Source organism: Rhinoraja longicauda, chromosome 23, assembly GCF_053455715.1.
Source record: "Rhinoraja longicauda isolate Sanriku21f chromosome 23, sRhiLon1.1, whole genome shotgun sequence".
In the NCBI taxonomy this organism is placed as follows: domain Eukaryota; kingdom Metazoa; phylum Chordata; class Chondrichthyes; order Rajiformes; family Arhynchobatidae; genus Rhinoraja; species Rhinoraja longicauda.
The window spans coordinates 5278378-5305299 of record NC_135975.1 but is presented as its reverse complement, the minus strand read 5'-3'; the positions used below and the strand labels follow the sequence as shown (position 1 = coordinate 5305299).

Below are 26922 nucleotides of genomic sequence, written 5' to 3'. Positions count from 1 at the left end.
CCATTATACACACACACTAACACTGCTAAATGTCACCATTACACACACACTAACACTGCTAAATGACACCATTACACACACACTAACACTGCTAAATGTCACCATTACACACACACACTAACACTGCTACATGGCACTATTACACACACACTAACACTGCTACATGGCACCATTACACACACACTAACACTGCTACACGGCACCATTACACACACTAACACTGCTACATTACACACACTAACACTGCTACATTACACACACTAACACTGCTACAAGGCACCATTACACACACACTAACACTGCTACATTACGCACACTAACACTGCTACACGGCACCATTACACACACTAAAAACATTGTCACTACTGCGAGGCACCATTACTCGCACACTAACACTGCTACATTACACACAGACTGCTACATGGCACCATTACACACACACTAACAATATCACTACTGCATGGCACTATTACACACACACTAACACTTCTACATGGCACCATTACACACACACTAACACTGCTACATGGCACCATTACACACACACTAACACTGCTACAGGGCACCGTTACACACACACACTGTGACTGCTACAAGGCATCATTACACACACACTAACACTGCTACATGGCACCATTACACACACTAACACTGCTACATGGCCCCATTACACACACTAACACTGCTACATGGCCCCATTACACACACACTAACACCACTACATGGCACCATTACACACACACACCAACACTGCTACATGGCACTATCTCACACACACTAACACTGCTACACGGCACCATTACACACACTAACACTGTTACATTACACACACTAACATTGCTACATGGCACCATTACACACACACTAACACTGCTACATTACACACACACTAACACTACTACACAGCACCATTACACACACACTAACACTGCTAAATGACACCATTACACACACACTAACACTGCTAAATGTCACCATTACACACACACACCAACACTGCTACATGGCACCATCACACACACACTAACACTACTACACGGCACCATTACAAACACTAACACTGCTACATGGCACCATTACACACACACTAACACTGCTACACGGCACCATTACACACACTAACACTGCTACATTACACACACTAACACTGCTACATTACACACACACTAACACTGCTACACAGCACCATTACACACACACTAACGCTGTCACTGCTACATGGCACCATTACACACACTAACACTGCTACATGGCACCATTACACACACACACTAACACTGCTACACAACACCATTACACACACACACCAACACTGCTACATGGCACCATTACACACACACTAACACTGCTACATGGCACTATTACACACACTAACACTGCTACATTACACACACTAACACTGCTACAAGGCACCATTACACACACTCTAACATTGTCACTACTGCGTGGCACCATTACTCGCACACTAACACTGCTACATTACACACACACACTGCTACATGGCACCATTACACACACACTAACAATATCACTACTGCATGGCACCATTACACACACACTAACACTTCTACGTGGCACCATTACACACACACACTAACACTGCTACACAACACCATTACACACACACACACGCCAACACTGCTACATGGCACCATTACACACACACTAACACTGCTACATTACACACACTGTCACTGCTACACGGCATCATTACACACACACTAACACTGCTACATGGCACCATTACACACACACTAACACTGTCGCTGTTACATGCCACATTACACACACTAACACTGCTACATGACACCATTACACACACACATTAACACTGTTACATGGCACCATTACACACACACTAACACTGCTACATGGCACCATTACACACACACTAACACTGTCGCTGTTACATGCCACATTACACACACTAACACTGCTACATGACACCATTACACACACACATTAACACTGTTACATGGCACCATTACACACACACTAACACTGTTACATGGCACCATTAAACACACACACTAACACTGCTACATGGCACCATTACACACACACTAACACTGCTACATGCCACATTACACACTAACCCTGCTACATGGCACACACACTAACACTGCTACACGGCACCATTACATACTAACACTGCTACACGGCACCATTACACACACACTAACACTATCACTGCTACATGGCCCCATTACACACACTAACACTGCTACATGGCACCATTACACACACACTAACACTGTCGTTGTTACATGGCACCATTACACACACTAACACTGTTACATGCCACATTACACACACTAACACTGCTACATGGCACCATTACACACACATTAACACTGTTACATGGCACCATTACACACACACACTAACACTGCTACATGGCACCATTACACACACACTAACACTGTTACATGCCACATTACACACACTAACACTGCTCCATGGCACAAACACTAACACTGCTACACAGCACCATTACACACACACTAACACTGCTACATGGCATACACACTAACACTGCTACATGGCACCATTACACACACACACTAGCACTGTTACATGCCACATTACACACACACTAACACTGCTCCATGGCACACACACTAACACTGCTACATGGCACCATTACACACACACTAACACTGTTACATGCCACATTACACACACACTAACACTGCTCCATGGCACACACACTAACACTGCTACATGGCACCATTACACACACACACTAACACTGCTACACGGCACCATTACACACACTAACACTGCTACATGGCACCATTACACACACACTAACACTGTCGCTGTTACATGCCACATTACACACACTAACACTGTTACATGGCAACATCACACACACTAACACCAGCACGCCTCCACGTGACAATGTTGCTCTCACTTCCGCGTGTGGGTTGCAGCGACGGCGCATGCGTGCGTGCGCGGGCGGGCGGCCGGCCGCCCAGTGTAGCGAGTTGCGGCGGGTCACGTGTCGGGCATCAGCTGATGGCAGAGACCATGGACATGAGCAGCGGCTCACCTGGAGCTGCAGCATCTACCTGCGGCGGCACCGGTGTGGAGGTGATGCAGGTGCAGCGGGGCATGGGAAACACCTGTGAGTAGTACCGGGAGCTTGTGGTGCGGGAGGGAGGGAGGGAGCAGCGCTGCGGCAAGATGTCTGTATTTTAAGCCTCCCACTGTTTGTTTACCTGCAACCGCTTGCGTTTACATTGTGCAGGAAGGAACTGCAGATGCTGGGGTTTTGCACCGAAGATAGACACGAAATGCTGGAGTAACTCTGCCGGACAGGCAGCATCTCTGGCAGCATTTGCGTAGCGCGACCTGCACGCTGTGCCGGAGGAGGATGACGAGACTCACATCCCCACTCCCCACCATTGACTCCATCTACACTCTCAGTCTGGAGAAGGGTCTCGACCCGAAACGTCACCCATTCCTTCTCTCCTGAGATGCTGCCTGACCTGCTGAGTTACTCCAGCATTTTGTGAGATAAATACCTTCGATTTGTACCCGCATCTGCAGTTATTTTCTTAGACCATCTACACGCCATGCTGCCTTTGGGAAAGCAGCCAACATTAACAAAGACCTTGGATAGACACAATGCTGGAGTAACTCAAGAGGGCCATAAGGTCATGTGATAGTGAAATTAGGCCGTTCAGCCCATCAAGTCTACTCCGCCATTCAATCATGGCTGATCCATCTCTCGCGCCTAACCCCAGTATCCTGCCTTCTCCCCATAACCCCCTGACACCCCCACTAATCAAGGGTCAGGCATTATCTCTGGAGGAAAAAGGAATAGGTGCCATTTTGGGTCAAAAGCACTTCCTTTCCTATCCTGATTATTGCTTTTTCTTCTCCTCACTCCTATCCAGCAGAAGATACAGAAGCTTGAAAGTGTACACCATCAGACTGGGGAACAGCTTCTTCCCCTCTGTTATCGGGCTTCTGAACGGTCTTTCCATAAGATGGGCTATAGTCTAGGCTGTATAGTTTACCTGTGCGAGATAGGCACTTATGAGGTGTTTGCGCAGTAATTAACCAGAAGCAGTCTGAATCTTGCAACCAACCTAATTGTGGACATTAAACTTTTTTCTCGGGTACTGTTGTGCTACAAAGTTGAAAATTATTTTCTACACTCTTTCTTTTGTATGTCAACTACAACAATTAAAAGTGGCAATTGGTGCCTCAGAGTGCCGTAGTTGACACTTTGCTGCAAGTTGACACTTTGCTGCAAGTGCAGGGTGGATGATGAGGACGTTAAGCAGCTCCCCCCCCCCCCCCCCCCCCCCATTCTACACTCTGTATCTTTCTCTTTGCTCTACCTATTGTACTTAATAGACAATAGGTGCAGGAGTAGGCCATTCAGCCTTCGAGCCAGCACCGCCATTCAATTCGATCATGGCTGATCAATCTCAATCAGTACCCCGTTCCTGCCTTCTCCCCATACCCCCTCACTCCGCTATCCTTAAGAGCTCTATCCAGCTCTCTCTTGAAAGCATCAAACGAACTGGCCTCCACTGCCTTCTGAGGCAGAGAATTCCACACCTTCACCACTCTCTGACTGAAAAAGTTCTTCCTCATCTCCGTTCTAAATGGCCTACCCCTTATTCTTAAACTGTGGCCCCTTGTTCTGGACTCCCCCAACATTGGGAACATGTTTCCTGCCACTAATGTGTCCAATCTCCTAATTATCTTATATGTTTCAATCAGATCCCCCCTCATCCTTCTAAATTCCAGTGTATACAAGCCTAATTGCTCCAGCCTTTCAACATACGACAGTCCCGCCATTCCGGGAAGTTTGATATAAGAAAATAACTGCAGATGCTGGTGCAAATCGATTTATTCACAAAATGCTGGAGTAACTCAGCAGGTCAGGCAGCATCTCGGGAGAGAAGGAATGGGTGACGTTTCGGGTCGAGACCCTTCTTCAAACTTAAGTTTGACTTCATTGTATTCAAATGTGTTATCTGATTTGATTGGATAGCTCACAAACAAAGCTTGTCACTGTGCCTCGGTACACACTCCGGTTTCCCCCGGCATCTCCGGTTTTCTCCGGGATCTCCGGTTTTCTCTGGTTTTCTCCGGCTTTCTCCCGCACTCCAAAGCCACACTGACATTGAAGTCATTTTTTTTAAATCAAAATAAACTCATTCAAATTATGCATGCTAACTTTCCATACCAAAGGTGATCTTATAGAGATGTATAAGATCATGAGAGGAATAGACCGGGTAGACACACAGAGTCTTACCCAGTGAAGGGTAATCAAGGTTTAGGGTGAGGGGGGGGGGAGATTTAACAGGAACCATAAAGGGTGGTAGGTACATGTAACAAGCTGCCAGAGGAGGTAGTTGAGGCAGGTACTATCACAACATTAAAAAAATATATTTTGATAGGTACATGGATAGTAGACGTTTAGAGGGATATGGGCCAAATACAGGCAGATGGGACTAGTGTAGATGGGGCATGTGAGTTGGTGTGGGCTAGTTGGGCTGAAGGGCCTGGTTCCACACTGTATCACTCTTTAAGTGATACATTAAGTAAGACATTGGAAGTCTGCAATCTTGGTTCCATCACAATCCTGGGCTCATTTTCACTTTCTCCTAGTAAGTTTCATTTTCTATTTCTTGAATTGTTTTTGGTTTCTCTTGTGCTCGGTGATTTTTGCCTTTTCGTTTGCGATTGGTCTTTTGTTCCTTCACTTTCGTTTCTTCCTTCCTTGTCTCCCTTGCCCTGTGCATCTGAGTAAGGGGTTCTGGCCACGGGGAAACAGCTTGTAACATGGCAGAAAGGCTACAGATAAAGGAAAGGAAGTTAAGTGCTGGAGGTCTTGATTGGTGCGGGTCTCGGGGGTTCTTGACTAGTACGGGTGTCAGGGGTTATGGGGATAAGGCAGGAGAATGGGGTTGGGAGGGAGAGGTAGATCAAGGAGAAATGGGTGCTCATTTAGGTGGGGTGCAGGGAAGAGAGAAGTGAGGGAAAGGGGGAACACCTTACTAAATTGTTGTATCTGCCCTTTTAAAAATTTTAATTCTATGTTCAGTTATGTTTGTATTCAGAGCTATATCTGAAAAGACTGATAAGCTTAGTGTGTTATGTGGAAGCAGTTAAATGGATTAGTATGTATTAAGAAGGTACGAACTTAGAGGTAAGAGTAGGTCACCTAGTGCCTTAAGGCTGCCCTGCCACTCAATATGACCGGGCCGATCCACTCCAGGCCTCTCCTGACAGAATCATAGTGCCATACAGTGCATGACAGGCCATTTGACCCAACTCATCCATGCTAACCAAGGTGCCCTAACAAGCTAGGGCTCATTTGCCTGCATCTGGGCCTAGCTTCCCTCCAAACCCTATTTAGACTGTTTTAGGCTTTAGAGATACAGCACAGAAACAGGTCCTCCGACCCACTGTGTCCGAGCCAACCAGCGATCACCCCGTGTATTCGCACTATTCTACGCACTCGGGACAGTTTACAATTTTACCGAAACCGATTAACCTACAAAGCCGGTCTGAAGTTTGAAGAAGGGTCTCGACCCGAAACGTCACCCATTCCTTCTCTCCTAGATGATGCCTGACCTGCTGAGTTACTCCAGCATTTTGTGGTACCTTCGATTTGTACAGGCATCTGCAGTTATTTTCCCACACAACCTACAAAGCTGCACGTCTTTCGAGTGTGGGAGGAAACCGGAGCATCCGGAGAAAACCCACGCAGGTCAGAGGAAGAACGAATGATTTTCGTGCAGACAGCACCTTTTGTCAGGATCACACCTGGGTCTCTGGCGCTGTACGGCAGCAGTTCTACCACTGTGTTGCTTCCCGAACTCAAAGTAAAGTCAAACAAGAGTTGGAGAGAAGTGCTCTCTTCTGTGCTTGTTCCTCATATCCCTCAAAGCTCTGGTTCTTCAAAAACTATCTACAGTACTTTCTCTTTTTATACCACCAATGATCCAGCCTACACAATTTACCACCCCACCCCTGCAAGAACTTCGAGATGAGGCAACAACTGACATAAGGAGGTATTTCTGCCACAATCAGACTGCTGGGTGTATTTAAAATCGATCAATTAAATGTGGAATAAAATGCCGGTTTCAGCAATGGTAATCGTGAAATTATCTGAATGTTGTTTTTAAAAAAAAAGTGTCTGTTGTAATAATGTCCTTCAAAGCAAGTTTCATTCTTATTGACCAGGACCTGGACATGCTGATGGTGTGACATGTGCAGCTGGATTAGTCACTCAACATGGAGGTCAAACAGGACAATCACACCCAGCCTTGAAGACCTATCACTTGCCTGCCCCCACCTGGCAACCAGCTTTTTTCCCTTGCTACAGTCAACCTGTAGAAGGGTCCAGAACCAAAACGTTGCCTATCCAGCTTCTCCTGAGATGCTGCCTGACCTGCTGAGTTACTCCAGCGCTTTGTTTCTATCTTCAGTGTAAACCGGCATCTGCAGTTCCTTCTTGCACATTGTAGCGAATCTGTTCTGTGGACAAGTCCAACGTCCTCATTGGGGTGGAGGTGAATCATGCAGTAATCTAGCTTGTGGAAGGACCGTTCAGAAGCCTGATAACAGGGGAAGGAGGTATTCCTGAATGTGGTGGTGCTCGGATTCACGTTTCTGTACCTCCTGCCAGACAGGAGCAGGGAGAAGAGGGAATGACTGGGGTGGGACAAGACTTTGATAGTCAAGCCAAGCTGGAAAAGGGAGAGCAAAGGGGAAGATACAGAGTGCAGCATATATGTTTCTCGGCGAGGTGGTGCACCCGTTCCATAGACAAAGTCCAATGTCCGCAATGGGGTCGAGCGAGGTGAATTGGACAGTGCCATACCTTATGGAAGGACCATTCACAAACCTGACAACAGGGGAAAGGGTGTTCCTAAGTCTGGTGATGCATGCTTTAAAGATTCTGTACCTTCTGCCGGACAGGAACAGGGAGACGAGAGGAAGGAATGACTGGGATGGGACAGGACTTGATAATCAAGCCAAGTTCAAATGGGTAGAGCAAAGGGGAAGATACAGAGTGGAGAATATAGTTCTCAGCATTATGGCACACCAGCTCCAGAGACAAAGTCCAATGTCCACAACGGGGTGGAGGTGAATCGGGCAGTATCCTAGCTTACGGAAGGGCCTCTTTAGTAAAGGTGATTGTGTGTGTGTGTATTTTATTTTTCTTCTCTAGGTTTTTGGGCGGATCGTACACCCGTACATGAAGCAGTCAAAGGCGGCCAGGTGCTCATGCTGCAGCAACTAATTGAACAGGGAGCCTGTGTGAACGTGGTGACTGTGGACTCCATTACCCCGTTGCATGAAGCAAGCCTCCGGGGACAGGTGCAATGTGCACAGTTGCTGCTTGCTGCTGGAGCAGAGGTACAAGCGCCACTTGGACTGGCTGCTGCTGGCCAAGGCTCAGCACACCTGTCTGTTTTGTGGGTTCCCAATAGTCTGGGCGATGGAAAGAGTAGGTGGATTGTAGAGCCACTGCACCAGCGACCCCCGGGCTCGATCCTGACCTCGGCCGTTGTCTGAGTGTGGAGTTTGCATGTTCTCCCTGTGACCGAGTGGGTTTCCCCTGGGTGCTCGGGTCTTCTTGAACATCCCAAAGACGTGCGGGTTTGTAGGTTAATTGCCCTCTGTGGTGTGTGGTACAGATCACCACGTTAGAGTCACGCAGCACGGAAACAGGCCCTTCATCCCAACTCCAGCCGTGCCCATTCCCCCCATGCCCCAAGCAAAGTGCCCCAACCATTCCTGGAAATAAACCCTCTGTGCATTCACAAAAAATCTATTCCCTTCATGAATGCTCCTCTCCCAAGATCTCCCCGTAAAGTCCCAGCCTGCCCCAACTCCCCCGAGTTCCAAACTCCCCTGAGCCCAAGCTCAGGCCTTTGTGTCCACGCGGGACACCATTCTGCTTTAGTTAAACATTTTGTTCAAGATGGCCGCGCCGTTGTGTTTGGCTGCCTGCCACTGTATGTTTCTTTTTTTTCCTAATCAGATGTGCAGCACTTTGGTCAACGTGGGTTGTTTTTAAATGTGCTATACAAATAAAATTGACTTGACTTGACTTGACACTAGTGGGCGTGCAGCGTAGGTTTACTAGGTTAATTCCCGGAATGGCAGGACTGTCATATGTTGAAAGACTGGAGCGACTAGGCTTGTATACACTGGGATTTAGAAGGATGAGAGGTGACCTTATCGAAACGTATAAGATTATTAAGGGGTTGGACATGTTAGAGGCAGGAAACATGTTCCCAAAGTTGGGGGAGTCCAGAACAAGGGGCCACAGTTTAAGAATAAGGGGTAGGCCATTTAGAACTGAGATGAGGAAAAACTTTTTCAGTCAGAGAGTTGTGAATCTGTGGAATTCTCTGCCTCAGAAGGCAGTGGAGGCCAATTCTCTGAATGCATTCAAGAGAGAGCTAGATAGAGCTCTTAAGGATAGCAGAGTCAGGGGGTATGGGGAGAAGGCAGGAACGGAGTACTGATTGAGAATGATCAGCCATGATCACATTGAATGGCGGTGCTGGCTCGAAGGGCCAAATGGCCTCCTCCTGCATCTATTGTCTAGTAATACGGTACATAAAAAGGCCCTGCAGCCCACCAAGTCCGCGCAGACCGGCAATCACCCCGCACACGGACACTATCCTACACACACTAGGGACAATTTACACTTTTAGCGAAGCCAATTAACCTACAAGCCTGTACCTCTTTGAGTCTGGGAGGAAACCGGAGCACCCGGAGAAAACCCACGCGGTCACGGGAGAATGTACGAACTTCGTACAGACAGCACCCGTAGTCAGGATCGAACCCAGGTCTCTGGCGCTGCTGTAACTCTACAGCTGCGCCACCGTGCCGTCCCATGTGTAAAGGATTACTATGGATGGAACGCTTCACCCAGACGAGGCGTGCCGTTATATCATATCACGGTGGCGCATCGGTAGAGTTCCTGCCTTACAGCGCCGGAGACCCGGGTTCGATCCCAACTACGGGTGCTGTCTGCATGGAGTTTGTACGTTCTTCCCGTGCCCCTTAAGTTTTCTCCGGGTGCTCCGGTTTCCTCCCGCACGCCAAAGACGTACGGGTTGATAGGTTAATTGGCTTCGGTAAATTGTCCCTTGTGCGTAGGATGGATCTTGGGTCGGGTAATTGTTGGTCAGCCCGGACGGACTGTGGGCCAAAAGGCTTGTTTCCACGCTCTCTCCCTACACTAAACTCAATTATTTTTTTCATATTTCAGATACAGCGCGGAAACAGGCCTTTTCGGCCCACCAAGTCTGTGCCGCCCAGCGATCCCCGCACACTAACATTATCCTACACACACTAGGGACAATTTTTACATTTACCCAGTCAATTAACCTACATACCTGTACGTCTTTGGAGTGCGGGAGGAAACCGAAGATCTCGGAGAAAACCCACGCAGGTCACGGGGAGAACGTACAAACTCCTTACAGTACAGCACCGAACCTGAGTCTCCGGCGCTGCATTCGCTGTAAAGCAGCAACTCTACCGCTGCGCTACCGTGTCGCCCTAATCTTGGACATTTTCATCTTGCTATTTGTGGGAGTTTACCATATTCAAATTATTCCAGGTTCAATGTTAGATCAGTTGCTGCCTTGAAATATTTCACTGGCTGTGTACTGATTGCTTTGCCAAGACAGGGACATGATAGTTGCTATAGAAATGTTTACTAGAATTTCTAAAGAGTCAGTCTGGTTTACATCTTCCACTTTTGACTGGCACCTACTCAGCGAGTGGTGGAAGTGAGTCAACAGTGACATCTAGAGGTGACTGGAAGGCTTTGTGAAAGGCTAATTATTGAACAGCAGAGATAGACGCTCCAGGATATAGAACAGAATAGCACAGGCCCTTCTGCCCATAATTTCTGTGCTGAACATAATACTAACATAATTTAATCTCGTCCTCCTACACATAATCCATTTTACTCCATTTCGCGTGTACCCACGTGCCTATTTTGGGCGGCGCGGTGGCGCAGCGGTAGAGTTGCTGCCTGACAGTGCCAGAGACCCAGGTTCGATCCCGACTACGGGTGCCGTCTGTACCGAGTTTGTACGTTCTCCCGTGACCTACGTGGGTTTTCTCCGAGATCTTCGGTTTCCTCCCGCACTCCAAAGACGCAGAGGTTTGTAGGTTAATTGGCTTGGTATGAATGTATAGATTTTCCCTAGTGTGTGTAGGATAGTGTTGGTGTGCGGGGATCGCCGGTCAGTATGGACATGGAGGGCTGAATGGCCTGTTTCTGTGCTGTATCTCTAAACTAAACTAAACAAAATGTAAAAGTTTCTTGTATCTGCCTCCACCACCACTACTAGCAACTCGCTCCAGACCAACCACTCTCTGTAGAAAAAATGTGCTCCTTTAAACCTTCCCCCTTTCTCCTTTAAAGCTATGCCCTCTAGATTTTGACATTTCCATCCTCGGGGGGAAAAGGTTCTGGCTGTCTACCTCTCATAATTTTATCTACCTCTATCATGTCTCCCCTCAACCCCTAGTGTTCTAGAGAAAACTATCCAAGCCTGGGCAACTTCTCCCTGTAGCTGGCATCACCTATTCACTTTCTCCAGAGATGCTGCCTAGCCTGCTGAGTTACTCCAATGTTTTGTGTCTATCTTTGGTTAAAACCAGCACCTGCAGTTCCTTTCTGCACAAGCATTCACATTTTCCTGGGCAATATCTGAAAAATAGTTATGCTTTCTGGAGATCTAAAGTCAAATATGTTGTCGAGGCCACATTTGGAGTATTATGTTCAGTTCTGGGCACCATGTTACAGGGTACGGAGAAGATTTACCAGGATGTTGCCAGGACTAGACGGTCTGAGTTATCGGGAGAGGTTAGGCAGGCTATTTCTTGGAGCGCAGGAGAATGAGGGGTGATCTTATACAGGTGTATAAAATCATGAGAGGAATAGATTGGGTAGATGCAGAGTCTCTTGCCCAGAGTAGGCTGAATCGAGAACCAGAGGACATAGGTTTAAGGTGAAGGGGGAAAGATTTTATAGGAATCTGAGGTATAATATTTTCACACAAAGGGTGGCTGGGATATGGAACAAACTGCCGGAGGAGGTGGCTGAGGCAGGGACTATCCCAACCTTTAAGAAACAGTTAGACAGATACATGGATAGGACAGGTTTGGAGGGATATGGGCCAAACGCGGGCAGGTGGGAGTAGTGTAGCTAGGACATGTTGGTCGGTATGGGCAAGTTGGGCCGAAGGGCCGGTATCACTCTTTGACTCTAAATGGGGATTTGAACTGACAGATGTTTAACTCTGAAAGCTAAGATTGGCGATAAGCCCACATTCCGCACAATCTTCTGTTTCTATCCAGGTGCAGGCAAAGATCTGAGCTGGAAAATATGATATTTGTATTGTCCTTGAAAGCTTGGGGCAGTAATATGCCTAATAATTCATAATTTATCATTGCTTCAAAAGAAGTAGAGAGGGTCTAGCATCTTGCGTCTAGCATGCTCACTCATGAAGAACTATCATAGGGGCTTTGCCAATTAATAATATAAGAAAATAACTGCAGATGTTGGTACAAATCGAAGGTATTTATTCACAAAATGCTGGAGTAACTCAGCAGGTCAGGCAGCATCTCAGGAGAGAAGGAATGGGTGACGTTTCGGGTCGAGACCCTTCTTTAGACTGATGTCAGGGGGGCGGGACAAAGGAAGGATATAGGTTGAGACAGGAAGATAGAGGGAGATCTGGGAAGGAGGAGGGGAAGGGAGGGACAGAGGAACTATCTAAAGTTGGAGAAGTCGATGTTCATACCACTGGGCTGCAAGTTGCCCAGGCGAAATATGAGGTGCTGTTCCTCCAATTTCTGGTGGGCCTCACTATGGCACTGAAGGAGGCCCATGACAGAAAGGTCAGACTGGGAATGGGAGGGGGAGTTGAAGTGCTCGGCCACCGGGAGATCAGATTGGCCAACGCGGACCGAGCGCAGGTGTTGAGCAAAGCGATCGCTGAGCCTGCGTTTGGTTTCGCCGATGTAAATAAGTTGACATCTGGAGCAGCGGATGCAATAGATGAGTTTGGAGGAGGTGCAGGTGAACCTCTGTCTCACCTGGAAAGACTGTTTGGGTCGGATGGAGTTGAGGGGAGAGGTAAAGGGACAGGTGTTGCATCTCATGCGGTTGCAGGGGAAAGTGCCCGGGGATGGGGTGGTTTGGGTAGGAAGGGACGAGTGGACCAGGGAGTTACGGAGGGAACGGTCTCTACGGAACGCAGAAAGGGGAGGGGATGGGAAGATATGGCCAGTGGTGGGGTCCCATTGTAGGTGATGGAAATGTTGGCGGATAATTTGTTGGATCCGCTGGCTGGTGGGGTGGAAGGTGAGAACGAGGGGGATTCTGTCCTTGTTACGAGTGGGGGGAGGGGGAGCAAGAGCGGAGCTGCGGGATGTAGAAGAGACCCTAGTGAGAGCCTCATCTATAATGGAAGAGGGGCAGCCCCGTTTCCTGAAGAATGAGGACATCTCTGACGCCCTAGTGTAAAACACCTCATCCCGGGCGCAGATGCGGCGTAGACGGAGGAATTGGGAGTAGGGGATAGACTTTTTGCAGGAGACTGGGTGGGAAGAGGTGTAGTCCAGATAGCTGTGCGAGTCAGTGGGTTTATAGTAGATGTCAGTCACTAGTAGTCTGTCTCCTGTGATGGAGATGGTGAGGTCCAGAAACTGGAGGGAGATGTCGGAGATAGTCCAGGTATATTTAAGGGCAGGATGGAAATTGGAGTTGAAGTGTATGAAGTCAGTGAGTTCTGCATGGGTACAAGAGGTAGCACCAATGCAGTCGTCGATGTAGCGGAGGTAGAGTTCGGGGATGGGGCCAGTGTACGTCCGGAACAGGGATTGTTTGACGTACCCGACAAAGAGGCAGGCGTAGCTAGGGCCCATGCGAGTGCCCATAGCTACGCCTCTGGTTTGGAGGAAGTGGGAGGAGTCAAAGGAGAAGTTGTTGAGGGTAAGATCCAGCTCTGCTAGGCGGAGGAGAGTGTTGGTCGATGGGGATTGGCTGGTTCTACGGTCGAGGACGAAATGGAGGTCTTCGAGGCCATCCTCGTGGGGGATGGAAGTGTAGAGTGACTGGACATCCATGGTGAAGATGAGGGAGTGGGGGCCTGGGAACCGGAAGTTATCGAGGAGATGGAGAGCGTGTGAGGTGTCTTGGACGTAGGTGGGGAGGGATTTAACCAGGGGGGATAGGATGGAGTCGAGGTAGGTGGAAATAAATTCTGTGGGACATGAGCAGGCAGAGACAACGGGTCTGCTGGGACAGTTCTGTTTGTGGATTTTAGGTAGGAGATAGAATCGGGCCGTGCGGGGCTGGGGAACGATAAGTTTGGAGGCATTGGACGGTAAATCACCGGAGATGGTGAGGTCCGTGATGGTGCTGATGATAAAGGTCTGGTGTTTGTCGGTGGGGTCATGGTCCAGGGATATTGCCAATTAATAAGATCATTGCTGATCAAACTGCAAACTCAACATTCCTGCGTTCTTCCTGTCGTAGAGTCATCCAGCACGGAAACAGGCCCTTCGGCCCGACTTGCCCATGCTGACCAAGATGTCCCATCTACATTAGTCCCAACTGCCCGTGTTTGGTCCATGTCCCTCTAAACCTTTTATATCCATGTACCTTGTCAAGTGTCTTTAAATTAGTGTGGCGCAGCGGTAGAGTTGCTGCATTACCGAGCCAGAGACCCAGGTTCAATCCTGACCAGGGTCGCTGTCTTTACGGAATTTGCATATTCTCCATGGGCTTTCTCCAGGTGCTCCGGTCTCCTCCCACATTCCCAAGGCGTGCAGGTTTGTCGGTTAATTGCCTTCTGTAAAATTATTTCTCGTGTGCGCGTGTGCGCGTGTAGGATAGAATTAGCGTAACGGGGATCGCTAGTCGGCGCGGACTCGGTGGGCCAAAGGATCTGTTTTCACGCTGTACATCCAAACTAAAAAGCTAAATGAAATATTGTTATAGTGCCTGCCTCAACTAAACCTCTGACAGCTCATTCCATACACCCACTGTGTGAATTATTTTTCAACCTTTGCATATCAAGCATCTGTATGCCTCTGCTTTAAAAAAAAAAAACCTTCACTGCATAGTTCAGTGTAGTTTAGAGATACAGCGTGGAAACATGCCCTTCGACCCACCGAGACCGCACCGACCAGCGATCCCCGCGCACTAAAGGGCCTGTCCCACTTGGGCAATTTTTTTAGGCGACTATCAAAGTCGTAGCAGATCGCCGACATTTTCTTTTACCCTCCTCCGACAATGACCACGACAATGCCGAGTCAGGTCGATACAAGTTACTACTTTTGTGAAACCAGCACCCGGCTAAGAGATTACACTGTCTTCGGAAACATCGCAAAATTCCCACTTTTTCCACACAAAGGGTGGCGGGCGTATGGAACGAGCTGCCGGAGGAGGTGGTTGAGGCTGGGACTATCCCAACGTTTAAGTCAACAGTTAGACAGGTACCGATGCTCCCGGCATACGATGCTTCGACGTGCGATATTTCGACTTTGCGATGGTGCAAACGCCAGCGCCCCGCAGCTCGCTTCCGGCCACGTGATCACGTGTAGTCAATGCATTTCGCCGCACAACATTTTCAGTTTGGGATAGGTTTCTCGGAACCCCAACGGAGCCCCGTCATTAGCTGAGGTGCGCCCGTATATGGATAGGACTGGTTTGGAGGGATATGGGCCAAGAGCAGACAGGTGGGACTAGTGTAGCTGGGACATTGTTGGCCGGCATGGGCAAGTTGGGCCGAAGGGCCTGCTTCCACACTGTATCACTCGATGACTCTATGTAGTCTGACTTGCTGTTTTGTGATTGGGACATCATCCTGTTTTAAAACAAGAAGTGATAACTCATTCATTTCCCTTTGCAAATCTGTCTCTCAGATCGAAGCCAGGAACATAGATGGAAGTACTCCACTTTGTGATGCCTGTGCTGTTGGAAGCATAGAATGTGTTAAGTTGCTGTTGACCCATGGAGCCAATGTGAATCCACTCAACTTTGCAGCCTCGCCATTACATGAAGCCTGCATGATCGGTAAGCTGGAGCCCCGCGCGCTCTCTCATCAATCAGTAATTAAAGTGTGTAGTTTGTATCTGGATACATAGGGGCCTCCAGTGAACCATCTACACCACGCTTCCTCGGCAAGGCCACCATCATAATCAAGGTCCAGTCTCGCACTCCAATGGTCTCCAATAAGGTAGATGGGAGATAGACACAGTAACTCAGCGGGACAGGCAGCATCTCTGGAGAGAAGGAATGGGTGGCGTTCCGGGCCGAGACCCACCCGAGACCTCCTCCTCTCTGACGAGCGTTCACTTCGAAGAGGTAGGTGGGAGGTCAGGACTGCACTCGTGCTAATGACACGATGGTTCCGTTGCCTGACAACAGCTGGGTAGAAACTGTCCCGGTATCTGGAGGTGTGCTTTTTCAAACCTTTGTGCCTCTTGCCTGATGGCAGAGGGGAGAAGAGGGAGTGGCCGTGGTAAGACTGGTCAGAGTAGAGTCATAAGAATGATGCAGTGTGGAAACAGGCCCTTCGGCCCAACTTGCCCACACCGGCCAACATGTCCCAGCTACACTAGTCCCACCTGCTTGCGTTTGGTCCATATCCCTCCAAACATGTCCTATCCATGTACCTGTCTAACTGTTTCTTAAACGTTGGGATAGTCCCAGCCTCAACTACCTCCTCTGACAGCTTGTTCCATACACCCACCAGCCTTTGTGTGAAAAGGTCCCCAGCTCAGATCCCTATTAAATCTTTTCCCCTTCACCTTGAACCTATGTCCTCTGGTCCTCGATTTCTCTACTCTGGGAAAGAGACTCTGTGCATCTACTTTGTCTTTGGCTGCGAGCCTTCGGTGAGGAGGCTGAGGTGAGGAGGATACGATTGTTTTAAGCCAGAGCTGGTTATAGGCACAAGGTGATGGCGGAAAAGTTGGTGCGGTGTGTTTCCTGCAGGATGTGGGAAGACGGGGACGTCGCGGGAGCTTCTGGGAGCTACACCTGCAAGAACTGTGTCCAGGTGCAGCTCCTGAAGGGACGTGTGGTGGAGTTGGAGAGGCAGTTGGATGACCTCAGGGCCATCCGGGAATGCGAGAGTTTCCTCGACAGGACCTATTGTGAGGCTGTCACGCCAAGGGTCCAGGTCGAGCGAAGGTGGGAGACTGTTTCCGGGGGGAGTGGACGTGGACTACAGGAGACCCCAGTGGCTGTGCCTATTGCAAATAGGTATACCCTCTTGGGAACTGTTGGGGCAGAAGACGTTTCCAGTCCGAGTGGCGGACCTGTTGGCAAGGATACTCGACAGGGGAGACCGAAGTCTGGAAGAGCCGTAGTGGTCGGTGACTCCATAGTCCGAGGGACGGACAGAAGATTCTGTGGCAGCAGGAGGGACTTGAGGATGGTCTGTTGCCTCCCTGGTGCCAGGGTTCAACACATCACAGACCGGCTTCAGAAAATCCTAGCGAGGGAAGGCGATCAACCTGAAGTCGTTGTGCACGTGGGCACGAATGACGTCGGGCGGAAGAGGAAGGAGGTGCTACAGCGGGAGTTTAGAGAGTTGGGAAAAACGCTGAGAAGTAGGACGTCGAAGGTAGTTATCTCTGGACTGCTACCGGTACCTCGTGCTGGTGAGGCCAGGAACAGAGAGATAGAGGGTATGAATTTATGGCTGAGGGACTGGTGCAGAGAGCAGGGATTTAGATTTCTGGACCACTGGGATCTCTTCTGGGCTAGGGGTGACTTGTACAAAAGGGACGGGTTGCATCTTAACAGCAGGGGGACAAACATTCTGGCAGGCAGGTTTGCTAGTGTGACACCTGTGGCTTTAAACTAAGTAGTGGGGGGGAGGGGTTAACAAATTGTGAATATGAAGATGAGGTAAAAGGGAATACAGGAGATATTGCAAAAGACTCTCGGAAGAATGGGAACAGAAGTTCTAGAGCGGAAAAGAAATTAAGGGCAGGGCCAATTGTGAACGATGTGAGAGGGGAGGTAAATACAGAAGTTAAAGTGTTGTACTTAAATGCGCGTAGTATAAAAAATAAAGTGGATGAGCTTGAGGCTCAGTTAGTCATGGGCAAGTATGATGTTGTAGGGATCACTGAGACATGGCTACAAGAGGACCAGGGCTGGGAACTGAATATTCAGGGGTACACAACGTATAGAAAAGACAGACAGGTGGGCAGAGGGGGTGGGGTTGCTCTGATGGTAAGGAATGATATTCATTCCCTTGCAAGGGGTGACATAGAATCAGGAGATGTTGAATCAGTATGGATAGAAATGAGAAATTGTAAGGGTAAAAAGACCCTAATGGGAGTTATCTATAGGCCCCCAAACAGTAGCCTCGACTTAGGGTGCAAGTTAAATCAGGAGATAAAATTGGCGTGTCAAAAATGTAATGCTACGGTGGTTATGGGAGATTTCAACATGCAGGTAGACTGGGAAAATCAGGTTGCAAATGGACCCCAGGAAAGAGAGTTTGTAGAATGCCTTCGAGATGGATTCTTAGAACAGCTTGTACTGGAGCCTACCAGGGAGAAGGCAATTCTGGATTTAGTGTTGTGTAATGATCCTGATCTGATAAGGGGACTAGAGGTAAAAGAGCCATTAGGAGGCAGTGATCACAACATGATAAGTTTTACTCTGCAAATGGAAAGGCAGAAGGGAAAATCGGAAGTGTCGTTATTACAGTATAGCAAAGGGGATTACAGAGGCATGAGGCGGGAGCTGGCCAAAATTGATTGGAAGGAGGCCCTAGCAGGGAAGACGGTAGAACAGCAATGGCAGGTATTCCTGGGAATAATGCAGAGGTTGCAGGATCAATTTATTCCAAAGAGGTGGAAAGACTCTAAGGGGAGTAAGAGACACCTGTGGCTGACAAGGGAAGTCAGGGACAGCATAAAAATTAAGGAGAGGAAGTATAACATAGCAAAGAAGAGTGGGAAGACAGAGGATTGGGACTCTTTTAAAGAGCAACAAAAGTTAACTAAAAAGGCAATACGAGGAGAAAAGATGAGGTACGAGGGTAAACTAGCCAATAATATAAAGGAGGATAGCAAAAGTTTTTTTAGGTACGTGAAGAGGAAAAAAATAGTCAAGGCAAATGTGGGTCCCTTGAAGACAGAAGCAGGGGAATTTATTATGGGGAACAAAGAAATGGCAGACGAGTTAAACCGTTACTTTGGATCTGTCTTCACTGAGGAAGATACACACAATCTCCCAAATGTTCTAGGGGCTGGAGAACCTAGGGTGATGGAGGAACTGAAGGAAATCCACATTAGGCAGGAAATGGTTTTGGGTAGACTGATGGGACTGAAGGCTGATAAATCCCCAGGGCCTGATGGTCTGCATCCCAGAGTACTTAAGGAGGTGGCTCTAGAAATAGTGGAAGCATTGGAGATCATTTTTCAATGTTCTATAGATTCAGGATCAGTTCCTGTGGATTGGAGAATAGCAAATGTTATCCCACTTTTTAAGAAAGGAGGGAGAGAGAAAACGGGTAATTATAGACCAGTTAGTCTGACATCAGTGGTGGGGAAAATGCTGGAGTCAATTATAAAAGACGAAATTGCTGAGCATTTGGATAGCAGTAACGGGATCATTCCGAGTCAGCATGGATTTACGAAGGGGAAATCATGCTTGACAAATCTACTGGAATTTTTTGAGGATGTAACTAGGAAAATTGACAAGGGAGAGTCAGTGGATGTGGTGTACCTCGACTTTCAGAAAGCCTTCGACAAGGTCCCACATAGGAGATTAGTGGGCAAAATTAGGGCACATGGTATTGGGGGTAGGGTACTGACATGGATAGAAAATTGGTTAACAGACAGAAAGCAAAGAGTGGGGATAAATGGGTCCCTTTCGGAATGGCAGGCAGTGACCAGTGGGGTACCGCAAGGTTCGGTGCTGGGACCCCAGCTATTTACGATATACATTAATGACTTAGACGAAGGGATTAAAAGTACCATTAGCAAATTTGCAGATGATACTAAGTTGGGGGGTAGTGTGAATTGTGAGGAAGATGCAATAAGGCTGCAGGGTGACTTGGACAGGTTGTGTGAGTGGGCGGATACATGGCAGATGCAGTTTAATGTAGATAAGTGTGAGGTTATTCACTTTGGAAGTAAGAATAGAAAGGCAGATTATTATGTGAATGGTGTCAAGTTAGGAGGAGGGGGAGTTCAACGAGATCTGGGTGTCCTAGTGCATCAGTCAATGAAAGGAAGCATGCAGGTTCAGCAGGCAGTGAAGAAAGCCAATGGAATGTTGGCCTTCGTAACAAGAGGAGTTGAGTATAGGAGCAAAGAGGTCCTTCTACAGTTGTACCGGGCCCTGGTGAGACCGCACCTGGAGTACTGTGTGCAGTTTTGGTCTCCAAATTTGAGGAAGGATATTCTTGCTATGGAGGGCGTGCAGCGTAGGTTCACTAGATTAATTCCCGGAATGGCGGGACTGTCGTATGTTGAAAGGCTGGAGCGATTGGGCTTGTATACACTGGAATTTAGAAGGATGAGGGGGGATCTTATTGAAACATATAAGATAATTAGGGGATTGGACACATTAGAGGCAGATAACATGTTCCCAATGTTGGGGGAGTCCAGAACAAGGGGCCACAGTTTGAGAATAAGGGGTAGGCCATTTAGAACGGAGATGAGGAAGAACTTTTTCAGTCAGAGGGTGGTGAAGGTGTGGAATTCTCTGCCTCAGAAGGCAGTGGAGGCCAGTTCGTTGGATGCTTTCAAGAGAGAGCTGGATAGAGCTCTTAAGGATAGCGGAGTGAGGGGGTATGGGGAGAAGGCAGGAACGGGGTACTGATTGATAGTGATCAGCCATGATCGCATTGAATGGCGGTGCTGGCTCGAAGGGCTGAATGGCCTACTCCTGCACCTATTGTCTATTGTCTATTGTCTACCCAATTTATTCCTCTCATCATTTTCTACACCTCTAGAAGATTACCTCTCATCCTCCCGCGCTCCAAGGAGTAGAGGCCCAGCCTGCTCACCCTCTCCCTATTGCTCGCACCCTCTAGTCCTGGCAACATCCTGACATGGTCCTTGGTTATGGACATGTGTAGTCAGAATTGAACCTGGGTCACTGGCGCTGTAAGGTGACGTGTTACGCTAAGGTACCATTGACCCACGGTCGAGCCACTGTCTGGGCTGCTTTAACCAGTGTTTGCGCTGTGATCTACGGACTGTTCCTAGGGACGCATTCAGAGACTGACATCGAGTGCTGCTGGAAGGTCATCAACTCGGTGAAAGACGCTCTTTGGTCTGCCCGGGCTTTGTTGACCTCCCAGCGGAGCGAGCTGTCCGCCGGGGAATGTTGCCGACTGGCCCGCTGCAGACTGCAGGAGTACGTGCTGAGGGACGCACTGAAGCTCGGTGGGGGACGACCGCAGTCTGGGGTCCTTCCGCTGCTGGACATGGGGGGGGGCAGGGTGTGGTGGACATGCCCCTCCAAATAAGGGATTCTGGGTAGAATTGGAAATGAATATCTGCATTGAACGTGTAACCTCCGGGAATGTCGGATGGAGTTGTTGAAAAGAAGATGTTTTGTAAATATTTATTACTTGAATAAAGTATTTTTTGATATATTAAAAAAACAGTTTTGCTGTGTTTCAGGCAGTGCAGAGTGCATGAGGCTGCTCATTGACAAGGGTGCCAACCTGGAGGCGTATGACTGCCACTTTGGGACCCCACTGCACATTGCGTGTGCCAGGCCACACGCTGACTGTGCAAAGGTCTTGCTGAACGCAGGTGAGTCTCCCACGAAGCTGGAATGCCAAGGCTTCTTGTTCACCCACTTGAAACTTCCTTTTGTTGTTGCCGGTCGCTCTGGACAGACCAGGTCCATCTTCTCTCACACTCTACGGCTCGATGACATGGCATTGAGCGGTCTTTACTTTAGACTGTAGAGGTACAGCGCAGAAACAGGCCCTTCGGCCCACCGAGTCCGCGCCGCCCAGCGATCATTGTGCACTAGCACTTATTTATTCACAAAATGCTGGTGTAACTCAGCAGGTCAGGCAGCATCTCAGGAGAGAAGGAATGGACGACGTTTCGGGTCGAGACCCTTCTTCAGACTGATGTCGGGGGGGCGGGACAAAGGAAGGATATTAGGTGGAGACAGGAAGACAGTGGGAGATCTGGGAAGGGGGAGGGGATAGAGAGGGACAGAGGAACGATCTAAAGTTGGAGAAGTCAATGTTCATACCACTAGCACTATCCAATACCCACACTGAGGACAATTTATAATTTCACCGAGGTCAATTAGCCTACAAATCTACACGTCTTTGGAGTGTGGGAGGAAACGGGAGCACCCGGAGAAAACCCATGCAGGTCACGGGGAGAACGTACAAACAAACAAACTCCTGACAGACAGCACCCGTGGTCAGGTTGGAACCCGGGTCTCTGGCGCTGTGAGGCAGCAACTCTACCGCTGCACCACCGTGCCGTCCTCTGTCAGTGGACCCTGGGGCAGACCTTGTTCAAGATGGAACTTGACCGATTCTGAAACCGCAGCTGCACATTGGCGCAGCAGTAGAGTTGCTCCACACAGTGACAGAGACCTGGGTTTGATGCTGGCCTTGGGTGCTGTCTGCGTGGAGTTTGCATGTTCTCCCTGTGACTGTGTGGGTTTCTTCAGGGTGCTCCGGTTTACTCCCACACCTGCAAGTGTAAAAGTGTTCATTGGCCCCCAGAGAAGGAATAGGTGACCTCTCGGGACTGAAGAAGGGCCTCGACCCAAAACGTCAGCTATTCCTTTTTTCCAGAGATGCTGCCTGACCCGCTGAGTTATTCCAGCGTTTTGTGTCTATCTGCGGGGTCCAGTGTCTGTTTGGCACCTGTTGTGCTGCTGCCGGTAAGAAATTCCATTGTTCCATTTCATGGCAATATGTGATAGGAGCAGAATTAGGCCCTTCGGCCCATCAGGTCTACTCCGCCATTCAATCATGGCTGATCTACCTCTCCCTCCCAACCCCATTCTCCCCCTTCTCCACCTAATCCCCGGACACCCGCACTAATGAATGAATGAATGAATACGTTTATTGGCCAAGTATGCGCATGTACAAGGAATGTGCCTTGGTGCTCCGCTCACAATATATCCATTGATTTGGCAGTGAATTCTACAGATTCACCCCTTCTCTGACTGAAGGGAGGTTCGATGCATGTGACAATTGAACGCTGTTGACTTGACCCTCTCCTTGTCATCCAGGGGCAAACGTGAACGGAGCGAAACTGCACGAAACAGCCCTTCACCTTGCAGCCAAGGCGATGGATGCCGACTTGATTAAACTGCTCATCGACTACGGAGCCAACGTTTACGCAACAGACAACCAAGGCCGGTCGTCTTTGGACCACACGCATCCCGGATCCCCTTCTGCAGAGTGCCTGAAATACTACCAGAGTAAGGAGGCTTCTTCACAGCTTCGGTTTAGTTAATTGCCACCTGTACCGAGGTACAGTGAAAAGCCTTTGCTGTGTGCTAACCAGTCAACGGAAAGACAATACATGATTACAATCCGGCCATTTACAGTGTGCAGATACATGATGAGGGAATAAGGTTTAGTGCAAGGTAAAGACGGCAAAGTCCGATCAAGGATAGTCCGAGGGTCTCCAATGATGTGGATGGTAGTTCAGCACTGCTCTCTGGTTGTGGTAGGATGGTTCAGTTGCCTGATAACAGCCTGGAAGAAACTGCCCCTGAATCTGGAGGTGTGTGTTTTCACACTTCTGTACCTCTTGCCTGATGGGAGAGGGGAGAAGAGGGAGTGGCCGGGGTGCGACTCGTCCTTGATGATGCTGCTGGCCTTGCCGAGGCAGCGTGAGGTGTAGATGGAGTCAATGGAAGGGGGGTTGGTTTGGGCTGCGTCCACAATCCTCTGCACTCGTGTGGCAGAGATTTAAAGTGACGCTGCTCAGTCCTGCCCCCACCGTTGAGTCATAAGTGATAGGAGTAGAATTAGGCCATTCGGCCCATCAAGTCTACTCTGCCGTTCATTCATGGCTGATCTATCTCTCCCTCCTAACCCCATTCTCCTGCCTTCTCCCCATAACCTCTGACACCCGTACTAATAAAGAATCTATCTCTGCCTTAAAAATATCCACTGACTTGGCCTCCACAGCCTAGTGTGGCCATGAATTCCACAGATTCACCGCCCTCTGACTTTCCTCATCACCTCCTTCCTAAAAGAACGTCCTTTAATTCTGAGGCTGTGACCTCTAGTCCTGGACTCTCCCACTGGTGGAAACATCCTCTCCACATCCGCCGGTTCGTAGGTGGAAGGTGGAGGTGGGGGAATCCTTCAACATGTATGCAGAAGGAACTGCGGATGCTTGTTTACCACCCAGCCCATTACTGAAGACTGTGTTACATCAACCCTGATTCTCATTACTAGTGTGCTTGAAAATTTGTTTCTTTCTGCTACCATCCATCCCTACAATTAATTGCAATTTGCAGTTTAATTGTAACTTTTCCATGCAGTTTCATCGAGTCACCCCAGTTCAACCGTGTGTGAAATAGTCGGGGGCATTGGGCGGCACGGTAGCGCAGCGGTAGAGTTGCTGCTTTACAGCGAATGCAGCGCCGGAGACTCAGGTTCGATCCTGACTACGGGTGCTGCACTGTAAGGAGTTTGTACGTTCTCCCCGTGACCTGCGTGGGTTTTCTCCGAGATCTTCGGTTTCCTCCCACACTCCAAAGACGTACAGGTATGTAGGTTAATTGGCTGGGTAAATGTAAAAATTGTCCCTAGTGGGTGTAGGATAGTGTTAATGTGCGGGGATCGCTGGGCGGCACGGACTTGGTGGGCCGAAAGGGCCTGTTTCCGGCTGTATATATATGATATGATATGATATTGTGACATTCGCTAAGTTATCGCTGTGTAACAGCAGTCATTATTTTATTAAAAGATATAGCGTGGAAACAGACCATTCGGCCCACCGAGTCCACGCCAACCATCCATCATCCGTTCCCAATGCATGTTACCCCACTTTCTCAGCCACTTCCTACACATAGACAATAGGTGCAGGAGGAGGCCATTCGGCCCTTCAAGCCAGCACAGCCGTTCAATGTGATCATGGCTGATCATTCTCAATCAGTACCCCGTTCCTGCCTTCTCCCCATACCCCCTGACTCTGCTATCCTTAAGAGCTCTATCTAGCTCTCTCTTGAATGCATTCAGAGAATTGGCCTCCACTGCCTTCTGAGGCAGAGAATTCCACCGATTCACAACTCTCTGACTGAAAAAGTTTTTCCTCATCTCCGTTCTAAATGGCCTACCCCTTATTCTTAAACTGTGGCCCCTCGTTCTGGACTCCCCCAACATTGGGAACATGTTTCCTGCCTCTAACGTGTCCAACCCCTTAATAATCTTATATGTTTCGATAAGATCCCCTCTCATCCTTCTAAATTCCAGTGTATACAAGCCTAGTCGCTCCAGTCTTTCAACATATGACAGTCCCGCCATTCCGGGAATTAACCTGGTGAACCTACGCTGCACGCCCTCAATAGCAAGAATATCCTTCCTCAAATTTGGAGACCAAAACTGCACACAGTACTCCAGGTGCAGTCTCATGTCACCAGAGGCCAATTAAACTACAAACCCGCACGTCTTTGGAATGTGGGAGGAGGCCGGAGCACCCGGAGGAAACCCAAGCATTCACAGAGAAAACGTGCAAACTCCACACAGACAGTTGACCCGAGGTCAGGATCGAACCTGGGTCTCTGGCGCTGTGAGGTGCCAGGGTGCTGCCCAATCTTGTTCTCCGGGGATGCTGCCTGACCCACTGAGTCACCGCTCCAACACTCTGTGCCCTTTTGTGTATTAACCAGCACCAGCAGTTCTTTGTGTCTACGTAACTCTATAATGCGTGGATGAATGAATCAGAAGGATTGTGTGGTGGGATACTGAGGGGGTGTTGGGGAGTGTTAACATGTCTTGGAATTCTGCCAGAGTGACGTCCATCTTTGAATCACAGATTTTAACGGTTCTGCTTTGACTTTAGGTACCACGATGAGCTTGGCGCACTACTGCAGACTGACCCTGAGGAAAGCCCTTGGTCCACAAAGATTACAATCCATCCACCAGTTAAACATCCCTCCAACACTCATGGGCTATCTCTGCTACGACTGAACCAAATATATCAGGAGAGACTTCAGCGCCTGGATGAACATCTTTGAGAATTAAATGCCACATCGATTTTGTTTCTTCGTTTGCAACTCAAGACAATTGGATGCTTGTGGAGGCGTAGAGGGTCTCGGCACAGAATGAGGCCATTCGGCCCGCCCTGTTCATGCCAGCTGCTTGAAGGATCTGTTTGCTGGCAAAGCAGGAACCTCTTGCCTCCTTCCGACGGAACTTCGAGGTTATCGCCTCAAAACCAGCAGCTCGAAAGTTAAAAAGCTATTTTTGTTTTGCATTGCTGACATCTTTCTGGTTGGCAAGCAGAAAGTGCCCTGACCCTACTGCCCAGTTGATATATTTTAATCTGGCAGGTCTAATTTAATACGTTTGTGAACTTGTTGCAGTTTAATTCTGTCCCTTTTACTTTACCCTCTTGACAGAACAGCCCGTGTCAAATAAACCGGAGCCTGGGAATTTTCATTGCAGACAATGTATAAACAGAGTTTTCTGTCTCGCGAAATGGCAAAGCAAACAAAGTCTATTTAGGGAGTTTATTTAAAGAGAACTGTTAAACTCTGAGCCTGTGACTGTCGGGGTAGTAACTTACCCTGATCGAAAGCAGAATGATTTTTGTCTGATTAGATACAGTCAGTAAATGGATGGGCCAAGACTGTAAATTATTTCAATAAAGTCTGTGTGGAGTTTGCACATTCTCCCTGTGACTGCG

At 48.6% G+C, this 26922-nt stretch overlaps 1 protein-coding gene across 2 annotated transcripts; it reads left to right on the top strand.

The window, feature by feature from the left end:
- The first annotated feature begins 2965 nt into the window (after window positions 1-2965).
- Window positions 2966-26888, top strand: LOC144605064 (ankyrin repeat and SOCS box protein 13-like). Of its 2 annotated transcripts, XM_078420111.1 has the most exons (7): window positions 2966-3130; window positions 7219-7611; window positions 8210-8397; window positions 15949-16099; window positions 21691-21825; window positions 23285-23476; window positions 26077-26888. In XM_078420111.1, exons 3-7 carry the CDS (start codon window positions 8266-8268, stop codon window positions 26202-26204), a joined length of 738 nt encoding a protein of 245 aa, XP_078276237.1. In that variant the 5' UTR covers window positions 2966-3130; window positions 7219-7611; window positions 8210-8265; the 3' UTR covers window positions 26205-26888. The 2 variants fall into 2 exon arrangements, with proteins under 2 accessions (XP_078276237.1, XP_078276236.1); XM_078420110.1 differs by lacking the exon at window positions 7219-7611.
- Window positions 26889-26922: the final 34 nt, after the last annotated feature.